Source organism: Magallana gigas, chromosome 3, assembly GCF_963853765.1.
Source record: "Magallana gigas chromosome 3, xbMagGiga1.1, whole genome shotgun sequence".
Lineage (NCBI taxonomy): Eukaryota > Metazoa > Mollusca > Bivalvia > Ostreida > Ostreidae > Magallana > Magallana gigas.
In genome coordinates this window covers 41,901,480-41,922,789 of record NC_088855.1, presented here as the reverse complement: position 1 = coordinate 41,922,789, position 21,310 = coordinate 41,901,480, and the positions used below count along the sequence as shown (strand labels likewise).

Sequence of the window (21,310 nt, the reverse complement as noted above, 5' to 3'; positions counted from 1 at the left end):
TTATTCATATATTATCATTATTTTTTAACATACCCAATGCAAGCAATGACAAGGGATTTCCGGAAATTAGCAACACCGCACCAAACACAAACAATATGGGGGGAAGTAGACGTGTAAATGTTAAAAATATGTTTCATATTGGAATTTATTTCATTGTGTTTGTATCTACTAATTACATTGAAGCTTCAGGAACAGATGGTAACATAGACTTCTCTAAGTATCATCATTATGATGACTTGTCAAAGTTCATGCACGACATGGAGAAGAAATATCCCGAAATTTCTAAACTGCATACCATTGGCAAAAGTGTAAAAAACAGGGATTTGTTAGCCCTTCAGATCACAGACAACGTAGAAGGAGTTGAGCCTGGAGAGCCCATGTTTAAATATGTTGGTAATATGCACGGCAATGAGGCGGTTGGACGAGAAATCCTTATCTATCTAATTCAATACCTATTGGAAAATTATGAAAAAGATGATAGAGTGACTTCTCTAATTAAAAACACCAACATTTATATCATGCCTACTATGAATCCTGATGGTTTTGAAAATGCTAGAGAAGGTGAATGCGGTGGAGAAAAGGGACGAGGAAATGCAAACTTGGTCGACCTAAACCGAAATTTCCCAGACCAGTATTCGGGAGCCCCTAGACATGAAATTCAGCCTGAAACTCAAGCTATAATCAATTGGATTGAAGGACAAAAGTTTGTACTTTCAGCCAATCTACATGGTGGAAGTGTTGTTGCAAGTTACCCCTTTGATGATTCTGCTTCCCATAAATCTGAAGGAACATACAGTGCTGCCCCTGATGATGCAGTGTTCAAGCAGCTTGCCCATGTGTATGCTAACAACCACAAGACTATGAAGTCAGGTGACCACTGTGGAGATAGGTTCCAAGATGGTATCACTAATGGTGCACACTGGTATGATGTTCCAGGTAAGATCTTTATCTAATTAACCTCAATCGGTGTATCTTATTGGAAAAAATTGTAATCTGCCTCTTTGAAATTGATGATCTTTTAATTCTCTGTGAATATTCTTATTTTTTTCTAAAAGTTGTAAACTTCATTTTTGGATAGTGATAAATGTATAGTGAAATAGTAAATTATATATATATAAATATATATATATATATATATATATATATATATATATATATATATATATATATATATATATATATATATATATATATATATATATATATATATATATATATATAATACATGTATAAATAACATATTATGTTCAGTTGAAACTTTAACTTTTCATATCGGTACAGCTCTATAACTGACTGTTTGGATTTGAAAGTGTTCAAAAGCTTGTGGGCAAGATTGAAAGATTAGCACTTAGATTTTTTAAACTAATACTTTTGCAAACTCCGTAAGCACCTGTAGCTTTGGGGATACTTATAATAATTAAATGAATGAAGGAAATTGAATTATTTTTACAATTATAACCTTTTGCCATGGACTTTGTTACTAGGTGGAATGGAGGATTACAATTACCTCCACAGTAACTGTATGGAGATTACCATTGAGTTGTCGTGTTGTAAATATCCCAAGGCCACACAACTGAAAACTGAGTGGTTCAACAATAAAGAATCTCTCTTGGCCTACATGGAAGAGGTGTGAAATTAATCAGATACATATAAATTCAAACAATATGACTGGATTTTATTTAAAATCTTAACAATGATGTAAGTTTTGCAATTAATGCAAAGTAAGTACCAGTACCAGTAATTTTACATACATTCCATAAAAATAGCCATAAATATTTCTGCAATTTTATTTTTCCTGAGATCATACCTTTATATGCTTGAATGTTTTGAAGTTAAATATACTGGTTATTCATTTACTTAAGTTTTATGAATTGAACTGGTTCTAGGTACACAAAGGTGTGAAAGGCTTTGTTAAGGATGGGGAGACAAACAATGGAATAAGGAATGCTGTCATTGTGGTGGAAGGAATCCAACATAACATCACCACATCCTTCTTTGGAGATTACTGGCGAGTTCTAGTGCCAGGGACCTACAAGATGACAGCTCTTGCTGATGGGTGTGTACACAGACAAATATCGCTTTACTGTAATCTTTCTCAGGGCATTCATGCAAGCTATGCACATATATATCTCTATCATTGCTACTTTATTGGATTAAGTATTTCTAACTTGAATATTCATGCTTACTTTATAACAAGTTTAACCTGTTTGAATTCTACCCATCGTGTACTGATACTGCAGGAGCAACAAACAGCCTGGTTTTTTTTTATTCCAACTTAGTCTTAATTATGAAAGGTAACATCAGAGGATGATCTATGACTATACTGTAAATTCCTTATTTTACGCAAGTACTTAATTCCGCTATCTTATATCAAATCGCGAGAATATAAAATCGCAATCACCAATTTTTTTTGTTATAGTTTCCTATAGTTCAAACTGTCTGGAAAATAAAAGCGAGACTTTAAAATCCTCGAGGGCTGCTTCTCGCGATTTTACGCGGAAATTAATTCCTCGCATTTAATTAGGAATCTACAGTACTTGTTTTGGTGTAGGCCAACACCTTTATGATCTTTTAAGATTTTTCTTCTCAATCAACCATGGCTAGATGAGGGATAATTGTGCATATTGGCTTTGGTTTCGTTTTAAGAAACATGAATTAAAATAGAGCAATGAATTTTGCACCATTTTATTTTTGATATTTAATATAGGATTAATAATTCTTACATATTTTAGCTTTCAAGTCCTCCATGCTATTGGTTTGAAAATATTGTAGTTTTTTTTTCTATTTAAAAGCTTTCAACCACAGACGCAAGATGTGACAGTGACGGGAGGACCAGCTGTTGATTTGAACTTTAACCTTGTCAAACAGGGATCAAAAGGGGCCAGGTATGTCATATTATAGGTTATACATGTAGAAATTATTATGAATTGATGATATCAACAGATGGAATCTTTATAAAGGGATCGATAAAATATTACGATCATGTGTTCATTAAAATTTGCTATACAACTGGAAAGCAAAAAAAATTTAACCACTGATGAAGAGGTAATTTAAGCAGTTTGGATTGCGAATACTATTTGATTGTAGGGTAAAATGATCTTGAGTTGGATGCAATCGCAAGTCAGATGCCAACTTTGTTCAACAATTATTCTGGCATTGTTAATTGTATTAATAAACTTTCAACAGATGCTGCTTTTGTTGTCATTCAGTTTGGTAATAGAGTTATTGCATGGGAACAATTTATCATCTGGGTCTTTATGCTCAGGGTGTGAAAACAAAGTGGGAAGTCAAAACACAGTAAAAATGAGCACCAGTTGGGGGAATTCAAGTTGTTTTTGATATATTTTCCTTCATTAATTTCAAACAAAAACATGGCTTCAGCTTTGTTTACATAACAACAAAATGCAAGTTCTTTATCTTGCTTGCAACTTGAACATTGATGTAATTTTTCAGACCATTAGAAATACTTTAGTGAAGTATTGTAAACATCAAAAATAGAAAAGTTGATAAAAATTTAACTATGCTCTTTTAAATCTGCTACAGTTGAGTAGCGTGACGTTATGTCGCTTCAGGTATACTCCTTGTGGTTATTTATGCAAAGTTTGTTTGGGTAAAATATCAAGCAAATTTGTTATTATGAAGCTTTCTTCTTACAAAATGGAAATATCTTAGCCCAAACCTACTCCGTCCCCTTGTATGAAACTTATTCACTTTGAAAAAATATATTTATTCAATTCTTAATAAGTAATTGCTTCGAACATGCCTCTCGGATGACATCATTCAGATGTAAACCTATTTCGAACTCCAGTTCACTTAGTGTCCAACTTTGGTCACTTATTGCATTTTCACATTTTGTAACAATTAGATGAATTGGGAATATATTAAAACACTTTAAGATATACGGATGCCAGACAAGCCCCAAGTAAAGAACATTGAAACAAGGTTTATCACTGAACACTCAAAGAATTCAATACTGCTCATGTATATGTTAAAAAAAAGTGTACGATTAGCCTTAGCAGAGTAAGGTACTCACAAATTCTGTGTTCATCATGATAAAAATTTTAAAATCAGTTTAATGGTTGGAACTATTACTGTAATTTCCGAGTAGATAAAACATAATTTTTTGAAAAATTCATGAAGTTTTTGAAAAAAGTTGAATGATTTTTTTTTTTCATTCAGTATAAAGCCCACTCCTGGAGGAAGTGTTAAAAAATCCCAATTGCCCAATTCTATCCCCCAGAAAACCCCTACTACCCCTGTGATCTCCACAACCACAAGTTCCAGTACACCAGAGGAGCCAAACACTCTGGAGAGCCTGATTGAGCATATCAACAAAATCAAGGATTATTCCCACAGAGAAAAAGTCAATTTCATAGAACCAAAGGAATTCCATCACCACCATTACGACGAGATGGAGCGTTTTATGAGGACTTTCAGTGAGAAGTATCCGGACATCACCAAACTGTACAGTATAGGACTCAGTGTCCAGGGCAGACACCTGTGGGTGCTGGAAATCACTGATAACCCAGGAAAACATGAACCGGGTCAGTTGATCTCTTTACCTGTGAATATCTTTTAGCATTATTTTATAACAGAGAAACTGAAAGCTGATCAACTTGAAATTGCAAAATCTTCATTTATGTAATTACATGTACCGGTAGGTTTTGCGGCATATGTCATTGTAATCAAAGATAACCTTTTTTTTTAATAACAGGAGAACCGGAATTTAAGTACATAGGAAATATGCATGGCAATGAAGTTGTAGGGAGAGAAATTTTGCTCAATCTAATTCAATTGCTATGTGAGAATTACAACAAAAATCACTTCTTGACTCTAATGGTGAACTTCACAAGGATTCACATAATGCCATCGATGAATCCTGATGGATATGAAATAGCGCATGAAGGTAAATGGAATATTCTTGTTTTTTATGCAAGTATTTTTTTTTAAATTTTCGTTTTTTATTAATGAATATTTTAAACATTTTAAAAGTTTGAAAAATTGATCACCGTATAAAAAGTATCAATACTTAATGAATCATCAGGTGATGTGCAAGGTATAGCAGGCAGGGCGAATGCTCATGGAATTGACCTTAACCGGAATTTCCCAGACCAGTTCCAGACAACTCAAATCAATTCCAAGCAGGAGCCAGAGACACAAGCTGTCATGGACTGGCTACAGAAGTACCCATTTGTCTTGTCTGCAAACCTTCATGGAGGGTCCATGCTGGCAAATTATCCGTATGATGACACCAAGAATGGCATTTCTGTGTACAGCAAATGCCCAGATGACAAAATCTTTCAAGTGATTTCAGAGGCCTATTCATTGGTAAAAACATTTTTTTTTCATATATTTTCAAGAAAAGCATTTGTTAGGTAGTTTTTAGCTCACCAAGATGAAGTCAAGGGGAGCTTATGCTATACCCCCGGCGTCGGCGTCCGGACCTCGTTTAAGTTTTTGTTGCAGGTCCTGTATCGAAGCATTTACTTGTCCTATCTTCACCAAACTTGCATGGATGATGCATCTGGACCTACTTATGGACTTGAGAGATTTGGATGCTGAATTTGGGTCCTAAATTTCAGATGCTGGAGGAGGTTAAGGTTTTTGGAGCAGGTTAAAGTTTTTGTTGCAGGTGCCCTTTGATAGCAATATCTAAGTTACTGCTGGTCCTAACTTCACCAAACTTGTATGGATGGTGCGTCTTATGATACTGATGCACCTGACAGGCTTGTATGCTGATTCTGAGCCATAGGTTTCGGATGCTGGAGGAGGTTAAGGTTTTAAGAGCTGGTTAAAGTTTTTGAAACAGGTGCCCTCTGAAGATGATATCTAAGTTATTATTAGGTTTCGGATGCTGGATAAGGTTAAGTTTTTTGGAACAGGTCACATGTTTAATAGATAATAGTACTATTTCAAACTTGCATAGTTGATTAAACTGTAATATGAATGTTTATTATGGTATTTTATTGTATTTTATGATATATATAAGTAAGAATGATTAGGATGCAATATTTATTTTTATTTTATTGTATTGATTAACATATAAACTTATGATAATCATACACTTTTTTAACAGATGATATACAATATTGTGTCAAAACAGAATTTTTGAATATCCAAGATCATAAAGTATGATTTTCATATAATATGATAAAGGTGGTCTCATAAAGGTGATGTCTCATAAGGGTGATGCCTCGTCTCGGTGAGCTTTGTAATCTGTGATTACCTATGTTTTTGACAACACAATGTGATTGTAAAGTAAAATAAATAATAAATAAAGATTTATACTTAGCAGGGATTTTTTGTTGTTGAAAATACATGTAATTTTAGTACGGCAGGTCTTGAGTCTTGCAAATGAAGTGTAAATAAGACTGATTTGGGGGTTTGTCATGTAGAATTTTTGTGATTTATTTAATTTTAAAAATTTGAAATGATGTTGTTATTATTTTAGGCTCATTCCACTATGCACCAAGGACATCCCTGCAAAAATATAGATAATGAATATTTCAAAGATGGGATAACCAATGGAGCTCAGTGGTACAGTGTTTCTGGTAAGGCTTGCTCTCTTTGTGAAATGCAATATACCTTGAAGAATTTGTTAAAAGAATGAATCTCCCAAATGCAAATTAGTCTATAACAGTTCTTATGATTTTTCTTTTTTGACTGGTGATTCCATGTAATTGACCAGTATATGATTATTTTTGAGAATGTAATTTAATACAGCGCATCTTGATACACATGTACTCTATTTTTTTAGGAGGAATGCAAGACTGGAACTACCTGAACACCAACTGTTTTGAAATAACCATAGAACTTGGCTGTACAAAGTACCCTTTGGCAAAAGACCTTCCTAGTTATTGGGCTGCTAATAAATTTGCTCTGCTGGAATACATTGGTCAGGTACACATAAAGATAAAATTCTTTTTTCATTGTCTGTATTTTACGATGACATGGCATTTGCACTACAATTCTTTTCTAATGGGTTAAAGTCTTATTTTTAACTACTATTAAGTGGACATCAACTTACCATCATTTTGGGATATATTTCACAGATACATAAAGGTGTGAGAGGCTTTGTGTACGACAAAGATTCTGACAGTCCTCTGGTCAATGCGGCCATCTCGGTGGAGGGGATAGATCATCCAATCCACACGGCCAGTGACGGGGATTACTGGAGACTCCTAGCGCCAGGGAACTACAAAATCACGGCCTCTAATGAAGGGTGAGTTTGTGCCACTGATATATATGTTGTTAATGTTTAGGTCTTTATAAATTGAAAAAACATATTCAAATTCAGCGAAGCTAAGAGGTAACTGATGTTTAAAGAATTTAGGTTAAGAGAAATGAATACACAAAAGGATGTATGCGTACCTGGTAACACCCTTGTTGGAAAATGTTTACAGGTACACCTCCCAGACCATTCAAGTCCATGTGACTTCAGATGAAGCAGTAGAGGTCAATTTCACTCTGTCTCGAAACGAACTTGACCAATGGTCACAAACAGAGGACTTCCAGTTACTAAAAAACTTGAAAAGAGAGTACAGAAGCAATTCAGATCTTCTGTCAGAAATGAAAAGCATAGCACAGAGTCATTCTGATGTTATGGAGGTGCAGGAACTCCCTAGAAGCCTGAAAAGGTCCACCTCCCCCAATCCTGACCTAGTTTATTTGGTTCATTTGTCCACTAATTTGAGCAAGCATGAAGATGAAAAACCACATGTGCTACTTATTGGAGGATTCTCTAATAACAAGAGTCCTGTAGGAGCTCATATGTTATCGAATTTTATTCGACATCAAATTAAAGGTGAGTTATTTTCAATTTAGCTGTAAGCATAATAAGAATTTTATTATGATAACTATGAAACGTTAAGATATGAGAGATCAACCATACATTCTCTCTTGCCATTCATTAGGCCATGAGGTGAAAGACCCAGTAACCATGAAGATATTTGAGGAGGTCCATCTTCATATCATTCCCTATCTGAACCTGCCATCAATTGAGGAAGCAGCCACTATTTACCAGAATTACAGCTGTGAGGAGGTTCCAAATGGACTGGCATCTACTTCTGTGAGTTATGCACACAAACAGATAGAAGTTTTAGGATTACACAAACCTTTTTACAGTGTAATAAAGTGTATTTACAAAATTTAAGAATATGCATGTAAAAATGTGTAATCGCCATTTTTCATCTTGCATTGGACAGCCTTATGCCTTAGATCTCCTTCACAAATTAAAAGAAGAGCACAAGTTTGATGTCATTTTGACAGTTGAGAGTGGAGGACTTTTCATGATGTAAGTTTAGGCCTAAGTTTGATATAAGTGTAAGTTGTCATCAGATTTTATGGATAATAATTTTATTCAGCTGTGTATACTGATCAATCTTATAAATCTATTGATAGGATGCCATGGCAGAAGTTACACAATGGTGTTGCAGCGACAGAAGATGAAGAAGTCTTCCAGTCACTGGCTCATGCTTTTGCTGATAATTATCCCGAGATCTATCAGCCAGACGCTTGTAAAACGTCCCCTAATCACGGCATCTTCCATGGAGCTGAGCTCCACAGTCAAACATACAGCCTCATGGATGACATGTACTTCAATGGCCACTCATATATGGTACATGAACTTTTATTTCAACTTTTGAATAATTTTTGACAATAAAACATTTGTGTTTCTCCCACAGAGAATGTACTAAAAATATTAAAAATTTAAGAAAATATTTAAAAATTGAATATAAGAATTGATTGTTTTGGCCATATCAATAGAAAATGGTTTTCTTGGGTTTTAGCTTGCTGCCTTTGTGAGCTGCTGTAGATACCCTCATCCTGAGCAGTTACCAGAGCTGTGGATGAAAACTATGCAGCCAATCAAACAGCTGGTCCTCAGAAGTAAACAGGGTAAGAAAGTGAAAACAAGCAAAATCATATTGACCCTGTTTTGTTTTGCCCTCATATTGTTTTTGGCCCATTTGCCTTTAGTATACAGGTACTGGAGTTTATGCTCTAATTTACCAGTTCAACCAAAGAGAAATTATTTATAAAATAAAACACAAACACATATATTGGATGAGCTCACATGCGCAAGTGCAACAGACTTTATATGACAATGAATTTATACAAATTCAATGTAACTCTCTTTACTTTCATATACTCATTCTACAAAAGGAGAAAAAAATCATGTAAAACAAACTGACAAAAGTACAATATACGTAATGATTTGGGAGGGATGGGTGAGGATATTCTGTTGTAATGTGGCATCAAACTTCGAATGACTTAAAAAAACCTGAATTCTACAATATACGTGTGCAAGTCATGCATAGCATGGATTCAACCTATCACCCGTAAAAAATAACAGCCAACCGATATACAATATTGACCCACCCTCTTACAGGGTACTTCCTACAAACACATGTTTTCCGTATCTTTTATAAATACGGTATGTATTGAAATCGTGGATAATTCAAAATGGGGCAAAAAAAAAGCAATATGAATAGTCATTTAAATTCTGAGTTTGAATGAGTCACAAGCTTCTCTGATATATTGTTGAAGGTGTGGCTGGTCAGGTCCTGGACAGCAGTGGCAGTGTGATCAGGAATGCCTCCATCACTATTGATAGCAACGCTGGAATTTTCTCCTCTTCAGAGGATGGCCATTTTTACATTCCACTCACTCAAGGACCACACACAATCCATATAAAAGCTGAAGGTCAGAACCAGTTATGCTAATTATTTTGATACAAGTACATTGTAATACATTTATACATATATATGTAATGATTAGCAGAAGTAAAGGAAATTTAAACAGTAAAAAGACCAATTGTTGAATATACTTAGATACATGTACACATGGTTTTACTTCTGTTGGTTTTGTACTAGGGTTATCGTAAGAAGCTAAAATCTTTGAATATATTAGATAAGAACTAGGTAGTTTAATATAAAACATCTACACATATAATGTCTTAAAACCTTGCTGATATTTACCTGTACTTATGGTTGTATTCTGAAAATGCTAGGTTTTGAGCCACAGTCTCACCAAGCTGTCATTCAGAAAGACTCCACCTCTCAAATCTCTGCCCACCTGAATGCAGAACTAAAGGAGATGGGGTACCACACATTGGCAACTATGGAGGAATTCCTCCACAACGTCTCAAAGCAGTGTCAGGCGTTGGTCAATCTTCACAGGTAAACAAGTAATGTTTTGGCATTCAATGCACTTCTATGTATTGTATGTACTGAAATGTATGTAACATTTTACAGATCTTGGTATCAAACTGTATTTTTGTTTTTTGATAATAGCAGTTTGTTGTATTTTTTAAGACAACATGTTTGTGTGGAATGTAAGTAGAATGTGAGGTGTAGTGGACCGAACAATAGCATTAAGAAAACAGATTGTAGAGGTGGTTGATGGCATCGTTGTGTAGATATTGGGAAATGAACTCACCATTCACAAGATTGCACGAAATAATACCATTAGAGTTAAAAAACAGCACATTTAATATATCAAACTGAAAAGTATTTCTATTTTAACAACATTTTTTGCTGTTTTAGTCTTGGCAAGTCTTCTAACAATAAAGATATATGGATGCTGGATTTTGGAAACCAAAACGAAAAAATACATAGATCATCCCTTAATCACATGTTGCTTGTGGCTGGTATCCATGGTAACGAAGCAGTGGGCCCTGAGCTTCTGCTTCAGATATCCAATGAGTTATGTGAATCATATGAAAAAGACTCCATTTTAACAAAGGTATTAATTGCTGTGTTATGTGTTTTTTTAATTATCAGAATGGTTATTTTATTCTTATTTGATTATGACGACGTTTTTAGTTAAAACGATCAGCAGCAATATACCGCTTTGAAATCCGTTGTGTTGCCTAAATTTTTGTGGTCTTTGATACAGTAATGTTTTGAGATACATGTATAATAAAGGGAATGATTTGCTAACATTTATTCACTGATAATGATATTTAGATGCTGAATGTGTCTGTAGTGCACATTATTCCAGTTGTCAACCCTGAAGGAGCTGCAGTTACTTCCCCAGCTAGCTGCAACAGCACCATTGGAAAATACAATGCCAAAAAAGTGGATCTGCTTTCTAACTTTCACAGTATGCTGTTTAGTTTAAATGCTTTTTCTTATTTCTGTAAAAAGCAGAATTGGTAGTTTTTCTCTGTAGAAGATGGGTGTAATAGTGGTTGTTAATTTTTATGAACCTGAATTTTGTAAAAAAAATCTTCCCATATGCATGTACAATGAAAAAAAAAATGAGTGCATAAGTGTAAATATAATGAGTTCTTAATATTCTTGCTAATATCTGTTAATTGATAGATCAGATAATGATGAAAAGACATTGGAGGCAGTTTGGTTTCAGGACTTCACTCACACTATCATTAACCTTTGGTTTCTAAACTACTCTGTACCATTTACATGTATACTGGTACATGTATATATATATCATGCAGTATTCATTGGGTTAAATCAAATGTGAATGGAATTTTACAGCTGCAGAAGACAAAGTGGGTCAAGTCCAGCCTGAGACCCAGCTATTAATGGATTGGATGATGAGGACCCAGCCTGTTCTAACACTGATGCTTAGAAGTGGCTACCAAGGGGTCACGACCCCATCCTATGGTGAGTTACGTGTAAATCCATCCTTTTCAAGACTTCACTGTGGTTTTTTATATGCAAATTCTTTGGTGATATGTCACATTTATACATTCTTTACATGTAGGTATGATTAGCGTATGTTTTTATTGTAGTTAACTTAACCAAACCAGAGATGTCTGTGCTGGATCATGTAGGCAGAAAGTTTACTGGCATTCTGGCAAAGCTAGAGAAACCTGGAATAAACTGCAAGGGTAAGTTTTAAGATGTTCTTATGATATCAGTGAGATTTGAAATCTGACATTGCTCATACCTGTTATAACTTTTATGGAAAACCAAAAAAAAACTTTGAGCTTGTACCCAAAAATTTGTGTAGGTTTGTTTATGTTTTCTTTGAAAATTTGTTAAGTTTGATTTCTTTATGTGAAAATTAAAGGGGCATGGTCACGATTTTGGTCATATTTTATTTTTCTGTTTTTATTATTTACAATGCTTTATGAATGCATTTCTAATGATCAAATGAAATTTGGGTGGCCGTCGATGAGTTTTAAGCAAAATACAGGGCTCACAATTCTTTGTCATGTAAACAAGGTTCATGCCCTGTTTTTGTTTACATAGGTTCAATATACCAGTCAAAATCTTTTTTAAGATGATTTGTCTATATTCTTCTTCATTTTAAGCATAAATAAACAGTTCCTAAAGATTAACACATTCATTTTAGGTCTAAAACTTGAATTTTCACTTCAACGTTCAAAATGTAAACAAAAGCTTTGTTTACATAGCGAGGAGTTGTAAGCTCTGTAACTCGCTTATAACTCAACAAATGACACTCAAATTTTGGTTGCCTATTAAAAATGCCTTACTGAAGCATTTTAAACATTAAAATCGAAAAAAATAATTTTTGACGAAAATCGTGACCGTGCCCCTTTAATATCCAGGGGTTTTTTTGCATGTCGCTAAATTTTTAAAAATGGGATGATGTTTTGCAATTTAAAAAGTTTCTCATTGAAAAAAATACCAGATATAACTTTTGCTTATTATATTTTTTGTGGTTTGAAAGTTATTAAAATATTAGATCATTGCAAAAATTACCATATACCCTGGATACGGTAAATACCAGTATGTGAGCAATCTTTTGTGTTTGGTGTGGTTAATGTCAAATGTTTCTTTGTTTTATTTTCAGAAAATTCTGATCTCTTCAACAACACGTTTCTGGTAAGAGAGTTTAAAAGGCCTTTACAAATCATGTAAAATAATTTTCAAACATCTGTTTAAAAAGTGGAAGGAATTATCAACGTTTGTTTTAGAGGAATCTGTAATATTGTTTTGTAGGAGTATGCTTACAGCCACTGCCATTCCATTCCCCTGGAGATTTCTACAGGTTGTTGTCATCATCCGTCTGAGGATCAGATGTTGGATATTTGGCATAAACTCAGAGAACCTTTGCTAGACATGATTACAGAGGCAAGTACCGGTACATAAAAATAACTTATAAGGGCCCAACTCTGCGGGTGCCCTGTAATGATCAGACCGTCCGTCCATCCATCCTGCCGTTTGTCTGTCCGAGATCTCTTGTCCGGAGCATATCCTCTCTCCCCTTGGCCCAATCTGACTCATACTTTACCCACAGAGTGCCTTTGTGTAAAGGGTGTACAGTGATCTTGAACCGTGTTTCTAGGTCTAAGGTTAATGTCATAGCAGAATTATATGAAAATTCCTTGTCCAGAGCATATCTTCTCACCATTTGGTCCAATCTGGCTCATACTTCACTCACATAGTGCCTATGGACAAAGAGTGTGTAGTGACTTAAAATAAAGTTTGTAGGTTAAGGGTCAAGGTCACCATGCAAAAATTCTTTTTTTTCAGAGCATATATACTGTCTACTTGGCTTTATTTCTACTTCACAGAAACAGAGCTTTTGAGTAAAGGATGTGTAGTGACCTTGAACCAAGTTTCAAGTTCAAATGTGAAGATCACAGCAGAATTATATGAAAAATTCTTGTCTGAAGCATATCTTGTCTCCCTTGGTCCAACATGTCTCATACTTCACCCACATACTACCTTTGATCAAAGGGTATGCAGGAACCTTGGATGATGTTTGTAGGTCAAGTGTCAAGGTCATATCATATAGCAGAAAAATCCTCTTTTAAGAGCATTTATACTCTCCACTTAGTTCTGTGTGGCTTAACTTCACATAAACAGATTTTCGGTTAATAGTGTGCAGTGACTTTGAACCAAGTCAATGTAAAGGTCATAGCAGATCTCTTTATAATCAGTTTTAGACCCTAGATTATTTCCCATTTGCTTTACCTTGCTCAGGTTGAACAAAAATGCATGTATGTAAGGGGTAATGAGATTGAATTAAAAGTTCAATGGCAGCTTGTAATTTTTTAAGCTACAGGTCAAGGTCAAAGCAAAATTCTTTGAAATCTTTTTCATCCTATTGTCCATTATTTAAGTGGGGCCCTTTGAGATGGTCACCATCTCAATGTTGTCTAATTTAGTGATGTTTTTATTTTGCTATAAACCAAAGATAAACTGGCTACAGCATAAAGGACTTGTATGAAAGTGAAGACCAAGACAACAAACAAATATGAGAAATATTTGTGAAAATGAGGTTTTCAGGTTAATTTTGCAAAGTGTTTTCATCCACAAACCTTCAATAATATGACTTTATAGAGGTAAAGTGTATGGTCATTGTAATGAATTCAATAACTTATAAAATCTAAACTATAAATATAACTCAGTTTACTTGTATCTCTGTTGCATCCTGACACAGATGAATGCTAAAACATGAATTTAGATGTAAATTGATAGAAATAAATTTTTTGGAATCTAGGGCAACAAAGGATTCAGTGGGATCGTTGTTGAGAAAGATACACACACAAAAATGGTCAATGCCACATTAAGAATTCAAGGATTCAGCTGGACATACTTTGTGAATGAGGAGGCAAGGTTCCATGTCTATCTGCCACCAGGGAGTTATCAAGTTGTTGTCACTTGTCATGGCTACCAGAATTACAAGATGGTATGCTCATTTTGGGAAATTACATGTACAATATTTCAACTGATTTGATCTGACTTTGCAATATCAGATTCTCCAAGTTGTCACATATTATTTGCTTTTTGGGAGAAAATATGTTTACATTATAGAAAAAAAATATGTAGACTTGTTTAATTTTAAAAGAAAAAGAGAGTACTGGTAGTTGATAGTACATTGTATTTTTAATGTTGCATGAAAAATGAAACTTGATCGTCATTTTCAAGTGAATTTGTACATGTTAATTTTTTGCACTTGTTTATTAAGGTTGAATTCTGTTTGGGTACTTTTTCAGAATATAGTGGTGCCGAATACTGAGGAAGGGAGGATAGAGACAGTGATTGAGTTACAGCAACCCAACACCGTGCTCGGCCTGTCTCAGTCCACCTTCATCATTGTAACATGTAAGTACAGTCAAGTCTTTCATTTTTTAGCTCACCGAGACGAAGTCAGGGGGAGCTTATGCTATACCCTCGGCGTCGGCGTCGGCGTCCGGACCTGGTTAAAGTTTTTGTTGCAGGTCCTGTATCTAAGCTAATACTTGTCCTATCTTCACCAAACTTGCATGGATGATGCATCTGGACCTACTTATGGACTTGAAAGACTTGGATGCTGAATCTGAGTCCTAAATTTCAGATGCTGGAGGAGGTTAAGGTTGTTGGACCAGGTTAAAGTTTTTGTTGCAGGTGCCCTTTGATAGCAATATCTAAGTTACTGCAGGTCCGTACTTCACCAAACTTGCATGGATGGTGTGTCTTATGATACTGATGCACCAGACAGGCTTGAGTGCTGAATCTGAGCTATAGGTTTCAGATGCTGGAGGAGGTTAAGGTTTTTGGAGCAGGTTAAAGTTTTTGTTGCAGGTGCCCTTTGATAGCAATATCTAAGTTACTGCTGGTCCATACTTCACCAAACTTGCATGGATGGTGTGTCTTATGATACTGATGCACCAGGCAGGCTTGGGTGCTGAATCTGAGCCATAGGTTACAGATGCTGAAGGAGGTTAAGGTTTTTAGAGCTGGTTAAAGTTTTTGTTGCAGGTCCCTCTGATGATGATATCTTAGTTACTACTGGTCCTAACTTCACCAGACTTCTATGGATGGTGCGTCTTATGATACTGATGCACCAGACAGGCTTGAATGCTGAATCTGAGCCATAGGTTTCGGATGCTGGAGGAGGTTAAGGTTTTTAGAGCTGGTTAAAGTTTTTGAAACATGTGCCCTCTGATGATTATATCTTAGTTATTGTTTGTCCTAACTTCACCAGACTTCCATGGATGGTGCGTCTTATGATACTGATGCACCTGACAGGCTTGAATGCTGAGTCTGAGCCATAGGTTTCAGATGCTGGATATGGTTAAGTTTTTTGGAACAGGTCACATGCTTAATAGATGATAGTACTATTTCAAACTTGCATAGTTGACTTAACTGTAATATGAATGAATCAGAGAGGAAGATTCAGGTGCAGAGCTTGATCTCCATTATCAAGGATGCTAAAAAATATATCTTAGTTATTACAGGTCCTTACTTCACCAAACTTGAATGGATGGTGTGTCTTATGATACAGATGCACCTGACAGGCATGGATGTTGAATCTGAGCCATAGGTTGCGGATGCTGGAGCAGGTTAAGTTTTAATTGCTAGTGCCCTCTGATGATGAGATCTTACTTATTACTGGTCTGAACTTCACCAAACTTGCATGGAGATGCGTCTTATGTATACTGATGCACCTGACGGACTTGAATGCTGAATCTGAGCCATAGGTTTCGGATGCTGGATGAGGTTTAGTTTTTTTGGAACAGTTAAATGATATAACATGATTCCTATGATAAAGTATTGTATGATATGAAACACTTTTGTTTAATATGATACAATATAATATCATATGTTATATTGTAAAAAGGTATATGATACGATATGATATTGTATCAATTTTTTGATATTTTATGATATGATATTGTATCATGATATTGTTTTGTATAGTATTATATAAATAGTGCCTGTTTGGGAGGGTAACAGTTGAAATTGACACCCCGAGAAAACCATTGTCAACCGACGCGAAGCGGAGGTTGACAATGGTTTTCGAGGGGTGTCAATTTCAACTGTTATCCTCCCAAACAGGCACTATTTATTTTGTTATACTGAATGTCTTTTTTAAAATTTTTAAGAAAATTTTACTGCTTTTATATAGGAAAAACGTGAATTCTACAGCGAACCGTACGCGCATAATTTTCGCGCATGTAACATTTTTTAATGTTACCCGTTGCCAAGTGCGTTGCTAACGCTGAGGGTAATAGTAAATATTATTAACTGCGTCTTAACCAATCAGATTTCAGTATTTAACATGAAAGTATAACAATGTATATTATGATACAATATTATATTGTATCATACGATATTGTATAATATGATGTTGGTTTCTGTAATTTACAATTACATCACGCAAAACTGTATTTTACGATATTGTAATATTATATATTATCGTATCATACGATATTGTATAATATGATATTGGTTAATATGATATATTATTGTATCATATTATACAATATGTATGTGTAATATTGTATTATATAATATTTTACTTTATCACATAATATTGTATCATTTGTCATGATATGATACAATGTTATATCAAATTATACTGTATCATATGATACAATATCATATTAATTATCAAATATTATACAATATCATACAATACAATATATCATACTTTATTATACAATATAATATCATATGTTTCATTGTTATGATGTATTATGTAATATGATATTGTTTCATATAATACAATATTGTATTATATATAATAATGTTGTATTATGTGATCAAATACAATAAGGTTTAACACAATACAATGTCATTTCATATTTACAATATCATCTTTGTTTATTACAGTATTTTATTGTATTATATGATATATATTGTAAGTATGATAGGATGCAATATTCAATTTTATATTATTATATTGATTAATATATGAACATATGATTATCATACAATTTTTTAACAGATGATATATGATTTTGTGTCAAAACAGAATCCATGAATATCCAAGATCATAAAGTATGATTTTCATATAATATGATAAAGGTGGTCTCATTAGGGTGATGCCTCGTCTCGGTGAGCTTTGTAATCTGTGATTACCTATGTTTTTGTAAGCAATGAAATTGATTACAGTAAAACATGGTTATAACGAAGTGCCAGGGACTGGCGATTTTGCTTTGTTATAAGCGTAATTGGTTATATCCTTCAAATTTACAACATGTATTATAGTCACGGGGAATGAAAATCACTTCACTGTAAGCATCAATTCATTATAAGCGTGTTCACTACAACTGTTTTACGGTAAAGATTTTGAAAGAATAATTTTTTTTAAAATACCCAAAATAAAATTGAAATGCACTTATTTATGCATATTGTGGCAGACTTAAACAGATATTGCCTTTTTATTTTTTTGTTAATACCATTGGAAAAGGGGAGGGGGGGGTTTATCTCTTATCCAGATTGAATCTACCTTAATCCATGATTTTTCTGTGTTCTAGCTATGGTAGTCCTGGGCCTGATCCTTCTGTGTACAATAGCGATTTGTATCAAAGCTCGGGCCTCCAGGAAAATGGCAGGCTTCTCCAGACTCAATTTGGAGGATGAGGATGATGAATACGATGAATATTATGATAACGGATCCACCAAAAAATTCCTCAACAGAGAGTATCATGATGAGAGCACAGATGAAGAAGATGTGTTTGAGAAGAAACTTCTTAAAAGATAGATAATTGTTTTAAATTGTCAAAAAAGTTTGTTCATCTATGCAGCCAGATTTGGATCATTTGATATTTATCAATGAATTTTGTTGGTTACTCACCGTTTTATGCTATGGTTGACCATCATTTTTTGGAAAAATGTAGCACTATCTCTTATGTTATCTTATTAGAATTACAGTATTTATTCATTTCGTAGGGTTTTTAAAGAAGTTTTGTTGTTGTTGTTGTTTGATTATAACATGCATAAAAGGCAATCATTTAGTAACTTGGTAAGTATAAGGTACCCTTACATTTTGCTGCCTGATTAAGGGGGACAACAGACTGTATTTACCTTTCACTCCCTTGATTAAATCACCTGTGATACACAGATACATGGAATATATTGTCATCACTGTCAAAGTGATCAAAGAGTTCACAAATATTTCTTTTCTGTTTTAAACCATTGATCGTATATTTCACAGGGTGAACATTTCATTTTATTGCCAATAATCATTTTCCTTCCTTGGCTTTATCATATTTTGCTTTATATTGTTGAAGTTTTATCTTTTTTCAAGGGTTGACTTGTAGATGTACTTGGGGCACATTTTGCTGAATATATAACTCAGATATTTCATAAGCTTGGTTTTTCATATAGAAAGATATTTAGAAGTTTTGGCACCTTTACTTAATATCTGGCCAAAATTAATTTTTGGTTTGCACCTAATACCATTGGGAGCATGAATTGGTGTTTTTTGTGTAATGAATGTAGCTGAAATATCCTCATTGATTATGTCTGGTATTACAGGTACATGTATAATACCTGAGTTACATACTATCTCCTTCAAGTTATAGGAGAGCATCACTGTAAAAGTATGAATGTCACTCAAGCTATCAGTATTCAAGTATATGATTGTACATATTAATGCACATTAAGATATGATGCATTTTTAAAACTTGCTGTTCCTCAAAACTTTATAGCATAGTATAATTCAAAGGTCAGTCTTTGTGGGGTGTTAGCTTATTGCTACTTGTACTAATTTTATGTCTTATCCGTACTGAAATATAAGTATCTTGCGTGTTTTCAACAGCATTTAGTTTTCGTTAATTTTTTTTTTAATTGTATGTAGCATTATAAATTTTGTTTATGAAATGGCATGAAAGATCTGACTTTTATGAAACATGATATGTTATATAAATTTTCTTGGTTGATTTATAAAATCAATACATCCTTGTTAGATTTAAAATTTTTGTGAAGCATTAGTTTTCCTTTGTTCTTTAGATGTTGTGGTTAAATTATAAGTGTTGGGATTATGAATCTGATGATGATGCATGGTTTTACATGTTATTTTTACATGAATTATAAAGTGAAATGTAATTACTTACCTGTAAGTTAATTGCAGTATGTTGTTGATAAATACACCTATGCAAAACTTCACTGTCTGTGATACAAATAAGCAACATAGCAACATTCCAGATCATTGTTAAATTTACCAGTATTTTGAAAAGTTTGCACTGCCATCAGGGAAAACCTTGTTACTTTTCTTTATCAAATGAGAAGATTGATTGATACATTATGCAATAGATACTGGTCTGTCATATTATTGTTTACATACATAGTATTTATATGTCTTAAGGAATATAGTTAATGTAAAATCAAACATACCTGTAGATACATGTATATGTTGCTTTTAAGAGATTACAAAATGTGTATTGATACATCTGATGCAAGTGGTGTGTTTTAACTTGATCTGTTGCTCAATTTGAACTATTCTCTCATTTACATTAATATGGTTTTAGAAAACTTCATTGTAAAATGTTGAAGCTTTTAGAAAGCAAGACTTGAATCATTTTCAAAGTTTATTCATATTTATTAACATGTACCTGTCCATTAGAATTTTGCACATACAGCAAGTATGCACACAGCAAGATAAAATATGCTATGAGTTCATGTATTAATCTTAGAGAAATCACCAGGCCTTCATTTTTACTGGAGTATATATAACCTATTAACAAATCAAAGTCATGATAGAAAGACAACTTTGATTTTGAATACTGGTATCTATAAAAGGGAATGTGAACAAATATGTGTTTAAAAATTATTGCCGACAGAAATGAGTGAAATAATAAAAAGAAATGCATGTGTTTTCATTGAATATACATATAATTATTCTGGAATCTGGGCATAGCTAGGTGCTGCTTTTATTTATATTTCAAGTTTAATACAAAACTGCACGTACAAAAATATCTCTCCTGTTGCAAAAATTATTCTTGGTAGTATTACAAATTTAAAAGATTCATAGTCAGTGATACTTGTGAAAATATTTCCTGGTATTCCTTCATATTAAGATTAATACTTGTATACTTACCAGGGTAAAATTTGGTAATGTATTAACTTCATCCTAACTACTAGTCCTCTGTATTATTTAAGGTAGTATCAGTACTTGCCTCATGGTAAACTTTCTACAAATTGTACATATGTTTTAACCCCTGTTTTGTTACTGGCATTGATATGTATTATGAATACTATGTTTATAATAAAAAAAATTAAGGTTGATTTTTTTTTTATCTTTCCTTTTGTCCATTATGAATATACAGTTGAATTTCATGTGAAGTCAACCTGGCTAACCCTCATCCAGTGATGTACGTGTGACAAGGAGTATATATATATATGATATCAGAAACTTATCCCATGATCGAGTGACACCAGCTGCAATCATCAATTTATTGCATGCAGCTAGCATTTGATTTCTGTAATTAAGGCATTATGCTTGGATCCAGTGTGGGGAAAGGGGTCAGTGTATGCCCCCCCCCCCCCCTCCCTTCCAAAGATTAAAATGTATTAAATTTACAAAGTAAAATTAAGGAAACTAGGCTTGGACCCTCCTGGCAAATATAAGTACTGTATCTCTTGAACTCGCTTAAAAT

The 21,310-nt window shown here is 33.9% G+C and overlaps 1 protein-coding gene across 1 annotated transcript; it reads left to right on the top strand.

Annotated features, from left to right (window-relative positions):
* Positions 1-66: 66 nt before the first annotated feature.
* On the top strand, positions 67-20,939 carry LOC105333147 (carboxypeptidase D). The gene is made up of 26 exons (XM_034443431.2): positions 67-936; positions 1,485-1,627; positions 1,887-2,056; positions 2,793-2,885; positions 4,180-4,544; positions 4,715-4,906; positions 5,045-5,328; positions 6,452-6,551; positions 6,758-6,900; positions 7,053-7,222; positions 7,404-7,804; positions 7,914-8,068; positions 8,205-8,293; positions 8,401-8,617; positions 8,790-8,898; positions 9,550-9,705; positions 10,013-10,181; positions 10,548-10,746; positions 10,971-11,106; positions 11,502-11,630; positions 11,759-11,857; positions 12,787-12,818; positions 12,936-13,067; positions 14,443-14,631; positions 14,939-15,047; positions 18,188-20,939. The coding sequence occupies exons 1-26, from the start codon at positions 96-98 to the stop codon at positions 18,412-18,414; spliced, it is 5,049 nt and encodes a 1,682-aa protein (XP_034299322.2). The 5' UTR covers positions 67-95; the 3' UTR covers positions 18,415-20,939.
* Positions 20,940-21,310: the final 371 nt, after the last annotated feature.